We start from the raw sequence: 17,859 nt of genomic DNA on the forward strand, positions 1-17,859 counted from the left end.
AGCTAATAAAACATCACTCATACATTTTTGTTAATGTGTGCATTTGGGTCGGGGAGAAATGCAGTTATGTGGATTCTTGACTTATTCTTGACTTACTTTGGTAAAATGGATTGCTACTGTTGCAACGAGGGTTTAATGATTTTTGTCTCAAAGTGTTAAACATTGCATTGGGATATTATAACACAAAGTGGAATTACTCATTTGTATCACTTAAAAAAGTGCATGAAATAGACTTCATTCAAAAATCAACCTAGCAAGCTGCAGAGACATTTGAAAATGAATCACTTTTCCTCTACTATCATCTTACCTAAATGTGTTTTTTCCTCTTCTCTTCACTTCTCCTTGACTAGCTTTGCTTTAATTTGTCATTATGTTTTAAAAGACGATGTATTGTCCATGATCTTATTTAATAATATAGTATAACCCTTTAAATTACTTTTGAGGACATTAACCTCGCGAATGATTATGGAAACCCCTGCAAGCAAATATAAACCACATTAAGAGATTATTGAATCAACAAATTATGGAATCCACAAGTCCCTGCATCACAAACACATGCTGGGGGAGGAGGGTAGTGTTTGTAGATCATGCACCAAGGTTCACTGCACTACTTCCTGTTTGCCCTTATACTGTGAGTGGAGTGCATACTTTTCAGCCCTTGCGATATTGTTAATTTTAAGTTCCATGAATTTTTCAAGTCTCTTCACACGAAAAATATTACAAAAATGGTGATGCTGCATGCATTTCCCTACTCTTTAAGTCAAAGGGGCATTTTGCGTTTCATTTTATTGAGGTTGATAAAATGAGAGCCACTGAGTTGGTAAAAATAAACATGTTATCTGTAGAGGGTTGCCGGATCCCTGATATTACAACAATGCTAGACAAAGATCACCAATGGGTCACCTGTAATCAACTAGAAACTCCTTTTTTGTATCCTGAAGTGAATCATCAAATCTCTGATGTTATATTGTACACCACAACTTACAGATTTGCCTTATATCTCCTTCAGTAGAGGTATATCCTGTGAAGTTCAGCCAGAACAATTTGAAGATGTTATCTCTCCTATTGGGAGGGTCTCAAGGATCAATGGGTATTCTGAAAAAGTGTATGATAAATAAAAGGTTAAACCAAATATTTACTTTATTTCTAGCCACCCTGTCAGGACATTCACAGTGAGGAAATGAGGGTCCTGGTCTCACCGATATCAAGACAATTCTGGTTCATCACCTTTACATCACAATGCAATGTAGCACCAGGTATGAAGATGTGTCTCCATGGAAGCTGAATAATCACAGCTTGGAAGTAAAATATTAGCATATATTTCTTTTTTTTGTTTTTAAGTTCTGGGCTGGTGTGGTAGAAGCATGCAAGAGGATACTCCATCTTGTGTGCCTTCCAGCTTAAGGCTATCAGTTGTTAAATATAATACCTTGTATGCAAGTTCTGTTTAAGAGCTGCCACCTATCTCAGGAAACAAGCATCCCATAGAACAAGCATTATTTAACTTTTGCCTTAATATTTTTCTCTAATTTTTATCACCCATTTTTATGTACGAAATATGGTTTTACTTGCGTTAAGGAAAGTGGTTGCTATCAAAAAGGAAACATTACGTGACCAATATCATAAAAAATGGGAGACTGAGGCCAATTCGCAGGGTCCCACAAAGTTAGGAAAATATACTGCCACATTAAAAACTAAATCAAAATACACTATTAAACCAGCATTGGCAAATCCAATGTTACTCTCCTAAGCTAGATGTATTGGCTTTGTGAATTTTTTTTTTAGTTATGCTGTACAATATACGATTGCTCGATATATAATGATCTAGTATATTATGATATGGTACGTTATGGTCTTTAATTATATACTATGGAATAGTATGGTTTGCCATTGTGTGGTATGGTATTGTATGGCCTGTGACAACGTTTTTGTTAAAATGTGAATTAAAATATGCCTTCATATTTGTTGTTCTACACTTGAATTCACATGTGTATACTGATATAGAGCTATTGCAATTGCAAGAAAACTATTGTGTGTTTAAGTATGTCCTTCTGGCCTATGCTAACTGAACCTCATTTAAGCCTCAACTATATTTTGCTAAAAATGGATGCCGCACCATGATGTTCATTCAGTATTTATATTTCTTGTTTGACACTATATGCAGCAAGCCGTGAACTAATTATTTCTGTATGACATACGGGGGTTATTACAACTTTGGAGGAGGTGTTAATCCGTCCCAAAAGTGACGGTAAAGTGAAGGATATACCACCAGCCGTATTACGAGTTCCATAGGATATAATGGACTCGTAATACGGCTAGTGGTATATCCGTCACTTTACCGTCACTTTTGGGACGGATTAACACCTCCTCCAAAGTTGTAATAACCCCCATTGTTCTTGAAGAACTCGCTAAATGAAGCTTTTGCTACATCTCAATGTTCTTCCTGTTACACATTTGTTTGCATTGGTTCTCTACTGATTATGTAAATAGCTTGTTTTAGTACCTCCAGGTGACATTAGGTCAAAGCAGTCGAATAAACATTCATGTAGTGGGCTAGTGCTAAAGTGAAAGGATTATGGTGGTCAGAGACCGCCAGGGGTAATGTGGCGTCCGTACCGCCAACAGGCTGGTGGTATGGAGGCCCTTATTACGCCGCGGTCGCACCGCCGGGGCCGGTGGTTTACCGCCGTTTTAGCCCCGGCGGTGATAATCCGCCAGGGCAGCGCTGCAAGCAGCGCTGCCCTTGGGATTATGACCCCCCTACCGCCAGCCTGTTTCTGGCGGTTTGCACCGCCAGGAAGAGGCTGGCGGTAAGGGGTGTCCTAGGGGCCCCCTAACAGGGCCCCGGCCAGCTTTTCACTGTCTGCATAGCAGACAGTGAAAAGCGCGACGGGTGCAACAACACCCGTCGCACGGCCGCAACACCGCCGGCTCCATTAGGAGCCGGCTCCTATGTTGCGGCCCCATTCCCGCGGGGCCGGCAGGCGCAAACTTGGTTTGCGCCCGCCGGCCCAGCGGGAATGTCATAATGGGGGCCGCGTGAGTGCGGCCGCATTGGCGGCCGCACAGCGGTTACCGCCTGGCGGGCGGCAGTAGCCGCCCGCCAAGGTCGTAATGACCCCCTATGTGACGTTTTAAAATGAGAGAGTGTGATTTGTTACAACAGTTATCATACCATGCTGTCTTTGCTGTTTTATAATTTTCTATGTTGAAAACGACTTTATAAACTCTCTGATTTTGACGTTAGCTAAAAGATCTTTTTGATCTCTACTAGGAATGCTATCACATTTATTACTGATTTGCTGCAAGCTTGAGATTTAGCATATCTCTAATTTTGCACATTATTGTATTATTCTGTATTTGTCCCTGATTTTTGGACATTTTTGCATAATTCTATATATGAGTGCCTCATAGCAAATGGTTTTTATGTAACTCGTGAGTTTACTGCTGCACCTGCAATGTACTCTTTCTGTATTATTGTTGTGTAATGGAATTCTTGGCATGCAACACATGTAGAAAATTCTACATTCGGGAGAGACGGTTGGGCTGGAGTTGGACGGAGGGGAAGTGTCGGATGTCGGCGAGGGATTCACGTTTCTACTTACCTTGTTGTTGCGTACTAAATAAATGCTGGAAGACTTGTACCAGCCTGAAGAGCCTCTTTTAACTTCATTACAATTATATATTTGAATTTTGTAATAGACACTCATGCTTTTTCTAAATATTTCATCGTAACTCTCTTTTGTAGCTATGCTGCTATTGGTTGACCTTTGCCATAGTTGTGCTGAGATTGGATGTGGTTCGTTTGTTTATTTTGTGAATCTTGTGCATTTTTTAATAGGAATAATGAGTGCTGTATTGAAAAAGCCTACAGTTCATTGTATACCAGTGAGGGAAGATGATAAGATTCCTTCTGGGGGTTCTCCATCATTCAAAATGATGATGAATATTGGATGTTTTATGTCTGTGTGGTTAAAATATTGACAGGAGTATACTTCTGGTGATAAGGACATGCAGTTTCCTTTAGAAGGTAACTTTATACTAGAATGTTTGATTTCTTGAAGTATGCACTGTATTAGAGAAAAGTGCAATCTAGACCTACACAGTTTAAGGCACTAAATAGGAGATTGGTGGTCATAGAGAAAAAGAGAAGGAAGTTTAAAAATGCGATGAGCCATTGGTTGGAATGCAAGTGGGGCATTCAGAAAAGGGCATGGACAGAAGTTACAATGTGAGAAGTGAGATTTCCTGCAATTGCTAAAGAATTAGCTAAAAAGAAAATTAATCTAAAACTGAAAATCAAAAAAGAGATGAAGAAATTGATTCAGATGAGGAGGATAGTTTTTAAATGAACTGTTGAATTCTAGACCTCCTTCCTTATACAGCTGATGATTAGGTAGAGAGACTGCAGGTACCTAAAATTGATGGGGGCTAACCTGGTATGAGTACACAAGAAATATCAGCTTGTGGAATTACAGCCGCTGTGGATATAGTGGTTACTGTTGTCAAAGCTATGGCTACTACCCCACCTGAAAAGAGAGAAAATAATGTTGTTAATTTAAAGATTGAATATGGGGAGATTTTGAAAGGAACAATTGAGATCAACAGATTACTTAAGATACAAAATCAGGAAACAAACCTCTTTTTTCCAGTTCATAGAATTCAGAAACCATATTATCTTTTTCTGGAAGTACCTCCAGATGACATTAGTTCAAAGGGGGTAATTAACATTCATCTATTGCTTGGGCTAAGGTGATAGGATTACATGATGTTTTCAAATGAGAGAATCTGAATTGTTAGAGCAATGATCATACCATGCTGACTTTGCTGTTTTATAATATTCTATGTTGAAAATGGCTAACCAAACCCTCGGATGTGAGGGTGAGCCATCAGATCTTTTTGGTTTCTACTAGGGATGCTGTCTGATTTCTTATTCCGTTGCTGCACACTTGAGACTTAGCATTTCTGACTTTTTGCGCATTATTCTATATTTGATGTCTTCATGGCACGTGATTCTCTATGTAATTCATGAGTTTACTGCTGCATTTGCAATTTAATGTATTATACCCTTGATTTTTTTTAACAAACCTTCATAGTTTGTATGCATATTTTAGTTCAAACTACTTTTTTGAGTCATGCCTTTCTTATTGACAGTATTTTGAAATGCTGTTTTGAATCTTATCTCTGGGACACATTACCTCACAGACTTTCAGGTTAACGCCATCCCCAATACATGTAATGTGGGCACACCATTGTTATGCAGATTTTCCAGGGGGCACACATGTCGACACTTGTAATTTTGCAGTATGGTATTATATGGTTTGTCACTCTGTAGTATGGTATGGTGTGGCTTGTGATTGTATAGTTTTGTATAACATACATAGCTTGTTATGGTATAGTATATGGTATGGAATGGCCTGCCATTGTACAGTACGGTATGGTATTGGCTGTCATTGTTTTGTACGGTACAGTACGTTATAGCTGTCATTGTATAATAAGGTATGGTATATCTTGTCATTGTATAGTATGATATGCCATGACCTCTCAAACAGTAGTAAAGTGAAAACACAGCACAAATAAAATTCCAAATCGACTTACAAAAATAGAGAATATTTTAATAAATAAAGGGACACCAAAACTGCTAAAAGCCAAAAAGCAAAATCGGAGATATAAACTTTTAAAGTTTAAATAAAACTCTAAAAAGCACAAAGTGCCACCCCCGGTTATCTGGTCACTCTAGATCAAGTCAAAATCTAAAGTTAAGGCTGACTGCAATAGATCACAAGTCGGATACAGGGACTTGATTTGTCCCAGTGGAATCTTTATCTTCAGACTTAGAAATTTTCTAGACAAAAAGTGGTCATCAAGAATCTTTGATGAGGCAACCTTGATCCAAAGCAGGGCTCAATGGTGACAAGTTGATGGAGAGCAGAGTCCCCATAGAGTCACAAAAGCTCTAAGTGGAAGAAGTACAAGCCTGAGGATGTCTCAATGTCAATGGGATGCTTCTCAGTGTTGGTCCCGATTAAGTTCTCTGTGTTTCGACTTCAAATCTTTTCTGGAAGTCAGATCTCCATAAGTAGTGCAAACCAGAGAGTTGAATCTGAGTGGCGATTTGGTGTTGTCCACTTAGGCTTGATGTCAGTTCCAATTTTCAACCAGTTCTTTGGAAGAAACGGTGGCAAAAAGTTTCTAAGTGTCAACTTTTACAGTTTAGGCAGTAGGAGTACACTCTAACACCAGCCATTGGTCCAGGATCTGAGGGGCACTACTCTGCAGTTAGGAGTCCCTTCAACAGAGGTCAGCAGCAAGGTCCAGGGCTGGTACAGTTAGAACTGGTCCACTGGGCACCTGCAGGGATACATGCCTTTGGAAGCTTGTTTGCCCGTTAAGCTCAAACAGGACATTGGCCAACTGATCTTTGGAGTCACTCTTCGGTCCTGGATTCAAGCAGGTCCAGTCTTCTTTCAGGTTCTTCTGGGCAGTCCTTTTCTTGATTCCTCACTGGAATCTTCTGAGGAGGGTTTTGCAGGTGTCACATTCATGCCCAGTGCCAGCTTGTATTTGGGGAAAGGCCCTGGCCACTCATTAACCAATGGGTGAAAGTTCTCACAGGTGACCCTACCCACTTTTGCAGCACTTTTTGTGATTTTTACTGTAAGCCATCCCACAGTACCCCTACAATTTGTTAATCATTTTCTGAGATGCTTGTGACTCAGTACTACCTAGAGACAAATGTGGCAGTGTCTAGCAGGGCAAGATTCTTAACAGTGACCACATCAAAGGTTGCAACTCCGGGGTGCACCCTCTCTGGTTGTACCTCCATGTCACACAATCTCTCCCTTTCTTCTGTCTTTCTAGCTTTCTCTTCCTACACTCCTTTTTTCTACACTTTGGTAAAGACTGTACTAACCATCAGTGGCAAATAGCGTAGCCTGGGTGACATGGTCCTGGTGCAAAGAAGGAAAATTACCTCTTTGACGGCTGTAGGACTAGTAAACTACAGGAATTATCTGGAGTTCAATTGATCCTCGTGCTACTGCACCTGCTGTATCAATGGTAGCTATGCACCTGCTGGTGGCTTTCACAACCAAGAGGGATCTTATTCACATAACTCCTGCAAAGATCCAGGACAATAGGCGTCATGAACTCTCTACTTTACCAGCTTGAGTTGGGGTGGGTGTTATTGGTAGTGTTTTTAAAATAATACCTTTAAAATGTTGCTTAAACCCTCTTTGACTTAGATGGAGATTCTGGGCCTCTAACATAAGATAATTACACAGAGAAAGAATAGCAAAATGGAGTTGTGGTTTGGGGTATCAAATGACACAAAAGAGCACAAGATGGATGGATGGATGGGTGGATGGGTATATTTATTTACTAACACTGTTTTCAGAATGCCCTTGGGGAAGCATCTAAATGAGTGGGGGGGTCACTCACATCACGTTTGTTTACTCAGTGCCATTCAAGATATGGTTTAATGATGGGGCATTGTATTTTTCTGGCTACTCCCTTTTTCCAGGACACTATGGGGGTCATTACAACCCTGGCGGACGGTGTTGAAGCGGCGGTAAGACCACCAACAGGCTGGCGGTCTTTTTTTTAGTATTATGACCATGGTGGTTACCGCCATGGTCATCCGCCGCTTCCCCGTTCCGACCGCCAGGGCGGAGACGACTGCAGGGCTGGAGACCTGGGTCTCCAGCCCGGTGGCCGTGACAATACCGCCGCCGGTATTGTGACCCGGCTTACCGCCGTGGATTTCCAGCGGTAGGAACCGCCATGAAATCCATGGCGGTAAGCACTATCAGTGCCAGGGAATTCCTTCCCTAGCACTGATAGGGGTCTCCCCCACCCCGACTCCCTCCCCTACACCCCCCACCACCCCTGCCACCCCGCCAAAGGTGGCAGGGCCCCCCTCCCCACCCGACCCCGACATTACCTTACACATACACACCGACACGCACGCAGGCACCACCAACACACATACACGCACACACACCGACATACATGCCAACATCCACACACACAGTCAGACACCCACATTCACGCACACATTTCCGAAACACGCAACACCCCCGCAAGCATACACGCACTCACACACCCCCCTACATACACAGACGCACACCCCCATGCACCCACACAACACCCCCCCACCCCCCTCCCCTAATGGATGATCGACTTACCTGTTCCGTCGATCCTCCGGGAGGGGACGGGAGCCATGGGGGCGGCTCCGCCAACACCACACCGCCAACAGAACACCGCCGCGCAGAATCACAGGACATGATTAGCTCGACGGTGTTCTGTTGGCGTGGCGGTGGAGGTGGAGCAACCTCTACTTCCCCGCCGCCCGCAAGTATGGCTGTTGGCGGCTCTCCGTCGGAAAAACCAAGGAGAGCAGCCAACGGTCATAATACGCAGAGCAGCAAACCGCCACTACTGGCGGTCTTCCGCACGGCGGTCCCTCAGCGGTCTTCTTAAAAGACCGCCGAGGTTGTAATGACCACCTATGTAAGTTCATGTTTGATATCTGACAGGCAAAAATACACTGATTGGGAAGTCGTGAGAAAAAAGGAAAAGGAGTGAAGCTCCTGAAAGGCTTCCAGTACTCCTTGTATCCTCCTGCCTATGCCACTATCCCTTCCTGCTTGAGCTCTACTGGTGCCTTCCAGATTAGAAATGATCATTGGCACATTTTATGAAATGCCACACACCACTAAATCCCAGAATAAAGTAGAATGATTATTGTAATGCCAACCGAAAACCATCATGGTTCCAGCTAACCAAAGATTTCTTACAGAAAGTGAAAAGGAAAGGGTTCATTCAACATTTTTAATTGTGACCTTTTAAGGTCCTGCACTCTAAAATGTTCAATTTCTTCTATGCAAATTGATAAAAGACTCTTGATAAAATCACATCTCTACTATGGAGCTTTCTCCACCACAAGTAGAATCCAATTTGTTCATACAAATAGAATCTTCGTTGTTTTTCTCTACCAGACAGTTTCAAACTTTGCATCCACCAACATGATATATATATGGAACCCCATGGCAAGTTGCTCATGTGGCCTAGTTTATCTTTCAGGTGGAGGGTTTGGCAACGCACTTGTTGATCCCCATAAGTCACTGATACTCTTTTGTCATTTGGAGTGATTTTTCATTCACACATTCGGGTTAGACTTGCCAAGGAATGACTATCAAACTTATCATCCAGGATATTTGCAATCCTTCCTCCCAAACGTAGCTAGTATCAACAGTTCGGGTGCTGGCAGGAGGGAGGCACCTTGTAAAACAATTATTTGCCAGACCCTCAAGCTCTCACAGTAATCAATTACCTTGTTACAAAGTTCTCATAGCCCTCTGGTTTAGTAGGGCACTGTATGCTTTGCCCCAACAATGCATCGTCTGTGTGCTCCAAACACTTGGACTCCATTCCCCCAGTATTTTGTCAGGGCATCTGGGCTGTAGCATTCAGCTCTGTTGCTACACTTCGAACAGGGAGTATTCACAAATTGTTTTTTTCTGGTGGGGAGTTGAAAAAATACACACAACCTATCTTCAGATGGCCACAAGAGGAGGTGGACTATTCCACAGTAAATATTGCCCATAGCAGTCAAAATGCTCACTCCTCTGATTCAAAGTAGTGCTCTTGCTTTGCCCATGAAGTCAATTTACTATCCCTCCTCCTGCTGATGGCCTGCCAGGCTGCAAAAGCTATGCGACATCGGCGTCACTTTTGATTCTATGTTCTCTATGGAGGTCTCAAGATGGCCGCCTTCATTGAACTCTCAGGATCGCATGTTGACTCGTGGTTTCAGTTGGGTCGAGGAAGTTCACCTGTATTTCGGATTGTACGGTGAGTGATTATCATCCAATTCCTGGCAATCCAAGCTGTCACAGATAACTTAGAACACTGCAGTCAGGCAGTAAGGGAGCATGGATCATGAGCTTATTGATCAGACGCTGTGCCCGTCCTGTCACAGTTCACCCTCTCCTGCAATTACATTTTTTAATGGATTTTATGGTGTAATGGTTAGTTGATAGTTGGTTACTTCGGTCATTTATCTTAGTTCTGGGCTGCTAGATAACGTATTCTTCTTTTCTATCTCTCTCTCTGTCTCTTTCTGTCACTGTCCCTCCATCCTCCCACCGTTGTACTGGGGTAAGAGTTCTTCATAGTTCCAAACTAAGGCCCATATTTATGTAAAATACAGCTTCAGAGATTATGCGCCACATTTTCAGCACACGACTACTGGCACTTAACAACACCATGGTTGGGCTGTATTTATGATACGGCGCACCATGGCGGTCGTTAACACAATAGTGTCAACATTTTTTAACCTATTGTGGCGCTTTGCTACACTAGCATAAAATATATTGATGCTAGTATAGCAAAGTGCAAGGAGGCCCATAGGTTTCTACGGTTTCTTTGGGAGCATCATTTTAACACTTGCTCTGAGCAGGCATTAAAAAATGACGCCAAAAATGGCACATTGAAATCTGTTAAATTTCACTGCGCCATTTTTGCTAGCCTCCTAGCGCTGGCATGACACCCTTGCATACATTGTACTTGCCGCAGGCATAATGTGGCACAAGGGTTTACAAAGTGGCCCAATGCATGCATTGCACCTTTTTGTAAATATGGCGCATGGAAAAAGCCCCTTTAAAGTCGCCTTAGCATAAAAAAATGAAGCATTGGCGGCGCTAAGGTGGCGCTAGGGACTTTTATTTGTGCCCCTAAATGTTGCTGCTCTTTTACTTCGTAAAAACACTCATCTAATATACCTAAACACACAGCGGGAACTGGTGCTCGTAATGCTGTCGTCCTCATACTAGTAATATTTACCTGGTTCGATCAATGCTTAACACAGCTATGAGGTCTGGCTCGGTCTACAAAATGTTGGTAATAATAGACACAAACAAGCCTCACCTGATTTCACTCATCGGAAAGCATGGTGACCATCTTCAGAAAGGGCAATTAGGGAGAATCTTCTACTTGCCATTGATTGACTTCAGAGATAGAGACACAGCTTGGCAGACACACAAAAACCACAGCATGTACGCTATTTTAATTTATTCTGAGGGCTCTTCCTAAAAGTACATATAAATTACATCAAAACAAACGTTTCATTTAAAAACATCACAACTCTCAATACTGCATAAAATAGTAAATAGTAAATTAACAGGAAATAAAATCTGTTTATCTTCTATGATGATATCTGCCGCAGTTCATACATCCAAGCTACAGTCATGAGTAGACGTTAAAGATGATTGACCTCACCACTGACTCAAAATGGGACTTTAAGATCATCCCAGTTCGCTGTACCCTCCATGTTGGAGATACTTGGAGAGGCACAGCCTGGGATAGCAGCAAGCAATGAAAGGTGACATTGCAGGATCTCGAAAAAGTCAATTTAAGATGCATTTTGGCCATGCAAAGTGGGCAGGCATGTGCATTTTATTGTCCACTGCAGAAGTGCGGAAATTTTAACCAGCATTTGGATTTCCTCTATTCTAACAAGTAGTCCATCATACAGAATATTCTTTTCTAGAGCTTCCCTGTGGCGAGCGTGAGTGTCATAAATTTGTGATAACAAATTACAGGGGTCCACAGCTCATACACCAAATATTTATGTATCTTTTGCAGATGTAAGGAATATTAGAATTGTCGCAGCTTCAGAGGGCCTCGGGAAAGTAGCTCAAAATGTTGTCATATTTTTCTGAAGTTTTTCTTCTTGTTTATTTCTGTAAATAAAAGAGAATACTTATGTTAAAAGGCTGCTTTTATTGCTTAACAACTGGTACCAAAACATCTCAAAGACCATTTATATACATTTTCTTTACTACTGTGATCCATTGCAATGTCAAAAATGTCAATGGCATTCAAAGAGTGACCATGACTTGTTACTTTTAAAATCATAATCGTCTTTTATCATACACTTGTTTATCACAAGCCGCAAAAACTGACAAAGTAATATAGGTAGTCCAAAGTCACCTTAGCATGTCAAACATGGATGCCACAGAAAGGACATTTAAATACCTGCTACAGTGCCTGTTGGCCCAATATACGAATCTTGCATCAGTGAGTAGGTGTGAGTCATGGAAAATCAGGAGTAAGTGAGGAGCAAGACAAGAGTAAGCCAATCCTGCTCACAAAAATCAAAGGGTGGCACACTTGCAGCAGGGAAATGGAATTCTAACAGTCTCGTTACATCGGCTGTGCCAATTCCGAAATCAAACTCCCTCACTGTTTGTGCCTGATTTCGCATTCTATATCTTGTGAATATTGAGCTTTGACTTCTGTTTTTCCTATTTAAATTCCTAAAGGTATTTGCAAAGATTTGGCCAAAGTGGAAGACAATACAGTAATGCAGGTTGGTGGGTAGGACTGTTTCTGAACGTTTTCCTTCCTATATAATCAGAATCTTTAAATCGGGTACCAAACACTTCCTGTAGTTCTACTGTACCGTGAGGTATTTTTATGTTCTGGCTTGATAGCCCAACTGTCACCAGACAATTATGTGAGAACACCGGGAGAGGGGCTTTAGCTCTGCCCAAATGTTAAGAACCAAAAGTATATGTTTTCGCTGCGCAGAATTTGCGTGCTTTTACAGAAAACGTGCTCTCCACACAGTTGTGATCATTTTGTTTATGTATCCAATTCCCTGAGGTTGAATTTTCAAGGGCACACCAATGCTGTTAAAATATCTTAGTTTGATAGTGTTTTTCTCTGGCAGCAGAGATGAGGGGAGGGCAGTTATTAACCTTCATGGATTTTTAGGTCTGGCTTGACAGTGCAACCGTCATTTGACCTTTTATCCTACACCAATATTATTCTATAGTTCTTTTCTTCTACACAAATACATATCCATTTCCATGCTATTTACTTGCAGTTCTTCACATTACCCCACAACACTGCTTGTTTACTCCTTATGTTTCCGACAACCTTAGAATTGAATGGTTTAGTCTTCCTTTGCTGTCCTTGTAGAGAGCCTACAGAGATCCACTACTTAGGAAGAAAGATAGTTTAATTGATTGTGCCGAGACCCATCACAATGTGTGCTGTTAAAGGTTGAATTGTCTTTTGCCAGCTGCAAGAACCTGTGAGAAGGGGTGGGTGACATTTCTGCTGGCAAAGCAAAATGCTATTTTCCTCTTGTTTTCTGCCAGCAAAATGGAATTGGACCTGACCTTGTGCTCTGTGTGCAGAACAATAATACAAAAAGCTCAGTTGCTCTTGAAGCACTGTGAAGTGCTGAGCAATCTAAATACCACAACACTAACCTCATTACGGTAAATTCATTGCCAAGCCCCTCACAATGCCTTCAAAAGCAACTTTGCCAACAGGGTCCTCCAACTGCCAGGCCCAGCACTAAAGCTCCTGAGCTGAGGAAGTTCCTTTGAAAAGCACTGTCAAGATCCAGCCACCATTGTAACTAAACTAAGGAGCATATTTACAAGCCCATAGTGCCTCCTTGCACCACCCTAAAGTCTTTTGTTTTATGGTACGGCGCGTCAAAGAGGCCTTTTCCCCATGCCAGATTGACAAAGTTCTATCTTTTCTTCTGGGAGTTTTAAAGGCATTTTTTGTCAATATATTGTGATAGTCATATGTTTTTTTTTTAAATCAGAAATGTAAATTATTATCATATTTTGTAATGGCATCATCAGACAAAGAAAATAGAAAGAATCTTCTTTTTCAGGTGTAGAATGGAGTGGGAACTGTCAGACTCTCCCTTTTCCAAACATGGCCATTTTAAGAGGTGTGTTCTACCACAATATTGAAGACCTGATATCAATTTGCACTTAAGTAGACTCCATAGTTTCGACACGCAACATATAGTCAAGCTAACGAGATGTGGAGTTAAGAATAGTAAATCTATACTTCCTTATGTAAGCTTACCCTGGTGATTTGTCGATAGTTAGTACTCTGGAGTCTGTATGTGTGCAGGTTGATATTATAGACTTACATATTGTGGCACACAAGGAGAAAAATCCCTGCCCGATCGGTCACCTAATCCTAACCCTCTTAATCACACCCCAGCTCTTCTTCTAACTCACATCGCTCTTGCGTAACCCAGCTCCCTCCTGTAAAACATCTGCAGCTAACAAGATTTCTCTTCCTACCTTGGCCCCTGCCTCTTAATATTCCAATATATGCTTGTCCTTTAAATCTGCTCATCATTAAATACACTGCTCCTCGGTGGTTAATTTGAGGTGGACTTCTAGGTGGGCCCATGAGCACTCATAGTTGGGGACCAGCACTTATTTTTTCTCAATAGACTTTCATCCAGAAAGAAAAACAAAAAAATGTAAAAGAAGGAAGAAGAGGAATACTTAAAAAACAGTTACAAAGAGGAAGAGCAGGGATAAAAAAGAGCTACAAAAGTGAAATAAAGAAGCAAGAAGTGGCTGGTGGCCCATTAAAGAAGAATCAGGTGTAATCAAGCCTACACAGCTTTGGTATTCAGTATATTGACCTTCAATAGTGCTGGTTGAAAGTGTATGGGAAAAACTTTGCGCCCCAGAATCTAGTCTTTTGCAAATTAGGCAATGCTGCTTCTGTTTTATGGCTCTCACTACCGGAAAACATTATTTTTTGGTTTGCATACTGTAGCCTGCTCTAACAGTGTGTTACTGCAAGTACTTTGCAAGATGGATGGTGAAGCAGAGAAGGAGGTGGTCAGTTTATTAAAAGAGATGGGGGGTTTATGGATTTCTCTAAGCATTTTAAGTAAACACATTATCAATATTATAGCACAGTGTCCTTTGACCTAGTAAAGCTACATTCATGCTGATTTTCAGGGTATCCACTCAAAGTACATTAACATGCATGGAATCTAAATGTATATATATATATATATATATGCTCATTGCTACGGACCTTGAGGGCGTTTGGAAAGCAGCAAGTAATTTAAGGGTTATTCCATTTTGGCAACTCTTTTCTAGCTAGTTGGCACTTTGAGAATGTATAGTTGGAGAGTCGAGATCGTCCAGAAAGGCAAGAATATTTGATTAGCTAAGGAGCTTTTGGCTCTTGCTGGCAGTTTGGGAGATTTCAAAGCCAACATTGAGGTTTTGTGGACTTTGTTTGGTTACTTGAAACTGGCAATTGTTAGGTGGTGTGCAAGAGAGGTATCCTTTAAGGTACTGACACCAGAATAGGCTGGAACATGAAGACCCTGGGTATTCTGGGTTAAGTAGAAGGAAGTAGCAAGATGACCATCACGTCAGAAGGACAGGAAGAGGAATGTGGCAGATGCACTGTTGGCTTCTTCACCCCCAAAGTTGTGAATGGGGCTGTGATGTTGGTCAGGGTCCTGACACTTGATGCATTAGGAATTGGGGCTATGCTAGCTGCAGAGGGCAAGTCAGAAGGAAGAGGATCCATCATGGTGAATGGTAAGCTGCCTGTAGTGACATCATACATACTATCAATAATATTGTGTTATGTGGTATGAAAGATCATCCAGAATATAAACTGGTTACACGGAGGTTAGTTGGAAGACAGTGTTTAAGGTGTCATGCGAGCTGCAGTGTCAGTTGCGGCTCCGCCAAGTTCACTGGCTCAGCTCAGAGGACTGATTTGGCTGAGTTGTGTCAGCATATGGCTAAAGGGAAGTATAAAGAACATTATAGAGCACTCCAGAAAGAAAACAGTGTTCCCCACTGACAGCATTCACAGAGATTATTGTATAGACCTAGGCACAAGAGTTGAGAGCACTGTAGGATCCAGGAAAAAATGGATTGGCCACACAGCTGAAATTTTTAGGAACTGAACTGGATGCATTAAGGATGAAAATGTTGATTCCTCATGACATGGCAGGGGTAATGCTGCGGGTGATGAAAGAATCATTTTTGTAGCTAAGTTATTAATGAAGAAAATTCATCACCTGCTGGACACTTGAATTTTGCTTGCACTGTGGTCATGGAAGTCATGGCGTTTTGCCAAAGGATCAGCTGGCAATGTCTAGGGAGGTGCTGCCATATCACATGATGCAATTAAATAGGACTGGAAAGGCAGACTTGAAGGTATACCCAAGGTATGGTTTGCTCAAAATGCTGGCTTGAATGGTGATACATATTGATTTCTAGAATTGTTTTAATTGATGGTGGCACACTGTTGGCCAACAGGAAAGTCAGTTTTAATGCAGACAATACATTCCTTGTAATTAGGCAGTAAGCCTTGGATAAAAATGTGATCTATGTTTGGAGACTTTTGTATTGGGGTGCTTGATTTACCTTAGCCTGAGGAACATTTCTAATGGTGACAATAACCTCTAATGCTTCATTGTAGTGGCAGGTACTGCATGGGCTAGGGCTACATGCACAATGATACAGGACTTGCATGTCATAGGAGCACTGATTTATAGTAAACTGAGGGTACAAGCAGGAGTGACTGCAATTCGCAGACTGATAGGTTGTTACATATACTGGTTATATATTTGGGAGATAATGTTACAGTGCAGTTACAAGGGGTACATTTTGTTTCTGTTTATGAAGAGGGACATAAAAAAGATTAAAGTTATATGGGCAGTAACTTGGATGGAAATGTTCATGAGAATGGTTTGTAGAGGGACACTTAAGCCAGCAGCCATAAATACAGGAAAGTTAAGATGGAAATATGAACTTTTTGCACAGAGTTAGGAACGATGCAACATTATGTGATACTGCATCAACTCTACTCTGTTTTAAGCGATGGTGTGATGTTTCTTTTGAAAAGAATGGACCTTATCTTTTGGAGTTACACACATTGTTGAGAAAACTGCTGGAGAAAGAGGGTATGTTGAATAGCTAAGTGGCTGGTCCAGTTTTGGTTAGTAGTTGGAAACTTAAGTGATGGCTGAAAAGAGTTGAAAGGCTTTGATTCCTTGCACGGGAAAAGTGAGTGACACAGAAAAACTCATTTGGGGAGGAATTTTTATAGCGTTTTGGGTCTGAAATTTCAATGTTATCAGAGCTCTCAAGGTTCCCAGTTCAATGTGTGAGTGCCTCCTGCTCTCCTGGTTTTTGCTTGGCATTCCGGGGCTTGTAGTTCTGCTTTTAAAATGGAATAAACTAGACTACTCTGGTTAGGTCAAAACACAGCTCTCAGAGTATCTCTACTCAGTTCCTGGTAGCTATGGCACAGGTTGCATAAAAACCGCAAAGAAGTGTGTGTTAAGCTCAAGTCGTATCAACAGTTTCAAAGAACACAACACAACACAATAACATTCCCATAAAAATTTAGAGAAATAGAGAAACATGTAATTAGCAAAAAGACATCATGATCATCAAAGTATGCTAACAATAACCAGAGGGAGGATTTTTTTTTATGCTTTACGGTGAAAGCATACAGAAAGAGTCAAGCACCAAGAAAAAACAACAGTTCGCAATTGACTGGGGCTTAGGCACAATATCATTCCAGCAGCAGAAGAGTGGAGCTCGGCTACATCAAGCAGGTCATCCCAATTGAAGAATTTACTTTCAGACTTAGGCCCATATTTATACTTTTTTAGCCCCACATTTGTGTCATTTTTTGACACAAAAGCGGCGCAAAGTTACAAAATACAATAGTATTTTGTAACTTTGTGCCGCTTTTGCGTCAAAAAGCCTCGCAAATGCGGCGCTAAAAAAGTATAAATATGGGCCTTAGTTTCCAATTGTTGGGAATTTTTCTGTTGGTCAATCCTGCAGCCCATATCTCATCAGGGTAGGCTCCTGGGCACCTGGTCTCTCTCCAGCCAGGTGTCCTTCAGGATGTCATCCTCTTTAGTCAGCTGGGCTTTCTAGGAGTCAGTGATTGTTCTGTATTTTGTATTCCTGATGCAAGTAAGCAAAAGGCCAACCTCCTGCCCCTTGGAGAGCAGTTACAGTCCCT

General features: G+C 41.6%; 1 protein-coding gene across 1 annotated transcript in view; it reads right to left on the reverse strand.

The window, feature by feature from the left end:
- Positions 1 to 11,066: 11,066 nt before the first annotated feature.
- The window catches only part of LOC138260762 (ectonucleotide pyrophosphatase/phosphodiesterase family member 7-like), a 125,286-nt gene continuing 118,493 nt past the window's right edge, over positions 11,067 to 17,859 (reverse strand). Inside the window, exon 6 of the mRNA XM_069209223.1 lies at positions 11,067 to 11,744. Coding sequence (XP_069065324.1) covers positions 11,699 to 11,744 — 46 coding nt within the window. The 3' untranslated portion in view covers positions 11,067 to 11,698. The remainder of the gene's footprint in view (positions 11,745 to 17,859) is intronic.

Source organism: Pleurodeles waltl, chromosome 10 (genome assembly GCF_031143425.1).
Source record: "Pleurodeles waltl isolate 20211129_DDA chromosome 10, aPleWal1.hap1.20221129, whole genome shotgun sequence".
NCBI lineage: Eukaryota > Metazoa > Chordata > Amphibia > Caudata > Salamandridae > Pleurodeles > Pleurodeles waltl.